General features: G+C 54.0%; 1 protein-coding gene across 7 annotated transcripts in view; it reads right to left on the reverse strand.

The window, feature by feature from the left end:
• Positions 1 to 1,235: 1,235 nt before the first annotated feature.
• The window catches only part of gcc1 (GRIP and coiled-coil domain containing 1), a 5,424-nt gene continuing 2,964 nt past the window's right edge, over positions 1,236 to 3,695 (reverse strand). The window contains exons 4-6 of one of the 7 annotated variants that reach the window (XR_001312546.1): positions 2,353 to 3,647; positions 1,857 to 2,312; positions 1,236 to 1,656 (exon numbers count right to left, since the gene is read on the reverse strand). Coding sequence is in view for 6 of the 7 variants with exons in the window: in XM_014033580.1 (XP_013889034.1) it covers positions 2,297 to 2,312; positions 2,353 to 3,647 (1,311 nt within the window). In the remaining variant the exon portion in view is untranslated. The other 6 variants (XM_014033585.1, XM_014033584.1, XM_014033580.1 and 3 more) reach the window with 6 other exon arrangements.

The raw sequence follows: 3,695 nt of genomic DNA on the forward strand, positions 1-3,695 counted from the left end.
GGATCATTTCCTCCCTGTAGAAACGTCACGTCATGTCACTTCATGTCACGTCGTGTCACAGGATCATTTCCTCCCTGTAGAAACGTCACGTCATGTCACTTCATGTCACATCGTGTCACAGGATCATTTCCTCCCTGTAGAAACGTCACGTCATGTCACTTCATGTCACGTCGTGTCACAGGATCATTTCCTCCCTGTAGAAACGTCACGTCGTGTCACAGGATCATTTCCTCCCTGTAGAAACGTCACGTCGTGTCACGTCGTGTCACTTCATGTCACGTCGTGTCACTTCATGTCACATCGTGTCACAGGATCATTTCCTCCCTGTAGAAACGTCACATCGTGTCACGTCGTGTCACTTCATGTCACATCGTGTCACAGGATCATTTCCTCCCTGTAGAAACGTCACATCGTGTCACGTTGTGTCACTTCATGTCACATCGTGTCACAGGATCATTTCCTCCTCCTGTCGCAGAGCGAAGTTTTAACAACCGTAGTTTTTTACTCACAAGTTGTCGGAGAAAAACCTTGTTTTTATGTATTTTTACCCACAGAGATGATAAAAAGATGGACGTTCTTCAGTCATAAATCCATCTTACTGTTCAGTTTGGGTCAGTTCAACAGGCTCACTGTACGGCAGGCCCATATCACATTTATTTGGTTTCACCACGCTTACATTCCAGTTATCTGAAATTGTTTTGTGACTAAATTAAACACTAGTTATTTAGGATAAATAAAATGTTTTGTTTGTTTTATTTACTTATTTTTAAGTTTGTAGATCTTTCCAACTTGAGCTTCGTTTGACGTCGATTTTTGAGAACAAGTTTTTTCTTCACTCTGCACCCGTTTCATTCAGGGTAGGGTTTACTTTGTTTAATGCTGTACATATTGTTTTGTTTTTATAAATGAAAAACACACAAATAGACATATCTTAATATATTTTAACAAGGCTAAATATCTATTTAAGATATGTCTAATTATATTCTGACCATAGTATAAATAACATCAGATTTATCAGTAAGTTGTAGGAAGACTCCAGGTCAACATGTATCTTTAGAAATTAAATAACTATACAAGATTCAATTAATGCAAATTGCAGACTGTCATGTTCTGTACATTGTATTTAAAACAAAGCTGCTGCTGTTGATCATTGTTTTTATAAGCCCCGCCCCCAAGGTCAGTGCTCCAGGGGAAACACTGGAGAGCTCTAAAACAGTTTATTTTTGATAAAACAGTTGACTGTTGGTGACGTAGTTTAATCAGATGTCATGAAACAAACAGGAGACCCTGAAATACAACATATATTATGTACCTGAGTAACCATGTTAATATATCTGTAGTACAAATACAGTACACGTTTTTCTTTATCTAATTTTAACATTTTTGTTTCAGGCAGGTAAAACAAAAAAACTCGTTGAACCCTGGTAGTATGGACCGTACCTGACCTTTGACTCCTCCCACATTAACGCTGATAATAAAGTAACAGTTTTTCAGACGATCTGTTTCATATTTAATAAAACTATAAATGGATCGAAGTTCACAGAATAAATCAGTTTATTTTTTTCACAAAAACAGGAAAGAGTTTTGTTTCTTTTCAAAATAAACTTCATATCTGTTCACTTCCTGTTTCTCCTGAAGGCGGGGCTTTGACTTCACCTGAAGGCGGGGCTTCGACTTCACCTGAAGGCGGGGCCCCACCAGGCGGAGCCCTGCAGCTTCATCACTTCCTGTTTCTCCTGAAGGCGGGGCCTGGACTCCACGTGAAGGCGGGGCTTTGACTCCACGTGAAGGCGGGGCTTCGACTTCACCTGAAGGCGGGGCTTCGACTTCACCTGAAGGCGGGGCTTCGACTTCACCTGAAGGCGGGGCTTCGACTTCACCTGAAGGCGGGGCTTCGACTTCATCTGAAGGCGGGGCTTCGACTTCACCTGAAGGCGGGGCCCCACCAGGCGGAGCCCTGCAGCTTCATCACTTCCTGTTTCTCCTGAAGGCGGGGCCTGGACTCCACGTGAAGGCGGGGCTTTGACTCCACGTGAAGGCGGGGCTTTGACTCCACGTGAAGGCGGGGCTTCGACTCCACSTGAAGGCGGGGCTTCGACTTCACCTGAAGGCGGGGCCCCACCAGGCGGAGCCCTGCAGCTTCATCACTTCCTGTTTCTCCTGAAGGCGGGGCCTGGACTCCACGTGAAGGCGGGGCTTTGACTCCACGTGAAGTCGGGGCTTCGACTCCACGTGAAGGCGGGGCTTCGACTTCACCTGAAGGCGGGGCCCCACCAGGCGGAGCCCTGCAGCTTCATCACTTCCTGTTTCTCCTGNCTTCGACTCCACGTGAAGGCGGGGCTTCGACTTCACCTGAAGGCGGGGCCCCACCAGGCGGAGCCCTGCAGCTTCATCACTTCCTGTTTCTCCTGCGGGCTGAAGTGCAGGATGGTGACGATGGCGCCGAGCGTCTGGCGCCGCCCGCTGGCGTCCTGCAGCGTCAGGAACCTGTACACCACGTTCTTCAGGTACTCCAGGTTGGCGCCCTCGCGGCTCTGGTCCCGGCCCAGCTTGTGGAGGCGGTCCCTGAGCTGGGCCGTCTCGTCCTCGTGGCGCTCGGCGTTGGCGATGAGCTTGGCCTGCAGCTGGTGGAGCTCCTCCTCCAGGAGGTGCTTGTGGCGCCGCAGGCCGCCCGCCTCCGCCTCCTTGCGGGCCAGCTGCTCGGCGTACAGCAGCAGCGTGGACTCGGTGGGCGTGGCCTGTCGCAGGGCCTGGCTGATGACGTCGCCCTCGCAGTCGGAGCCGGCCTCCTGCCCGGCGGCGACCTCGCGGCTGACGACCTCGCGGCTGAYGGCGGCGCTCCTCAGCCGGTCCAGCTCCCGGTCCTTGTCGTCCAGCAGCTTCATGGTGCGCTCCCGCTGCTTGTGAAGCTCCGCCTCCAGCCGYAGCAGCTGGTCACGGTGCTGCGCCTCCACACGCTCCAGCTCCTGCCGGTGGGCGTGCTGCAGGGCGGCGGCCTGCTGCTGCCGCTGCTCCAGCTGCAGGCGGTGCTGGTCCTCGGCCTCGTCGCTCTGGACCCTCAGGTTGATGTACTTCTCCCGCAGCTCGGCCAGCTGGTCCCGGACCTGGTCCAGCTGGTCCCGGACCTGCTCCAGCTCCTTGGCCTGGCAGCCGTCCTTCACCGTCTTGTTCTTCAGGACCACCTGGGCCCGCACCTTGTAGCGCTCAAACTCCTCCTTCAGCTGCTGCAGCTCCTGCTGGTAGGCCAGGGCCGAGGCCCGGTCCGGGTCCACCTCGGACCGAACCAGGTCCTCCTCGGTCCGGGCCAGGTCCTGGATGTTGAGGTCCGGGTGGCCCTGCGAGGCCAGCAGCAGCAGCTTCTTCAGGTTCTGCAGCTTGTCCTGCAGCGCCGCCACGCTCAGCTGGGACTCATCAGGACCCGGGTCCCTGCTGGACCTGCTGGAGGCGGCCAGGGCCAGGGTCTTGTTCTCCGTGTCCAGCTGCAGGATCCGGTCTCTGAGTCTCTGAGCCGCCTGCTGGTCCCGCTGCCGGGCCTTCTCACAGGAGCCCAGCAGCTGGGACAGCTCCGAGACCCTCTGCTCCAGACCCGCCACCCGCTGCTCTGCAGCCTGGGCCCGCTCCCGGGTCCGGTCCTCYGCCTCAGACACCTGCAGACAGGAGAGTCCGGTCAGCCAGGACCTGGTCTGATCAGGACC

Source organism: Austrofundulus limnaeus, unplaced genomic scaffold (genome assembly GCF_001266775.1).
Source record: "Austrofundulus limnaeus strain Quisiro unplaced genomic scaffold, Austrofundulus_limnaeus-1.0 Scaffold1777, whole genome shotgun sequence".
Taxonomy (NCBI): domain Eukaryota; kingdom Metazoa; phylum Chordata; class Actinopteri; order Cyprinodontiformes; family Rivulidae; genus Austrofundulus; species Austrofundulus limnaeus.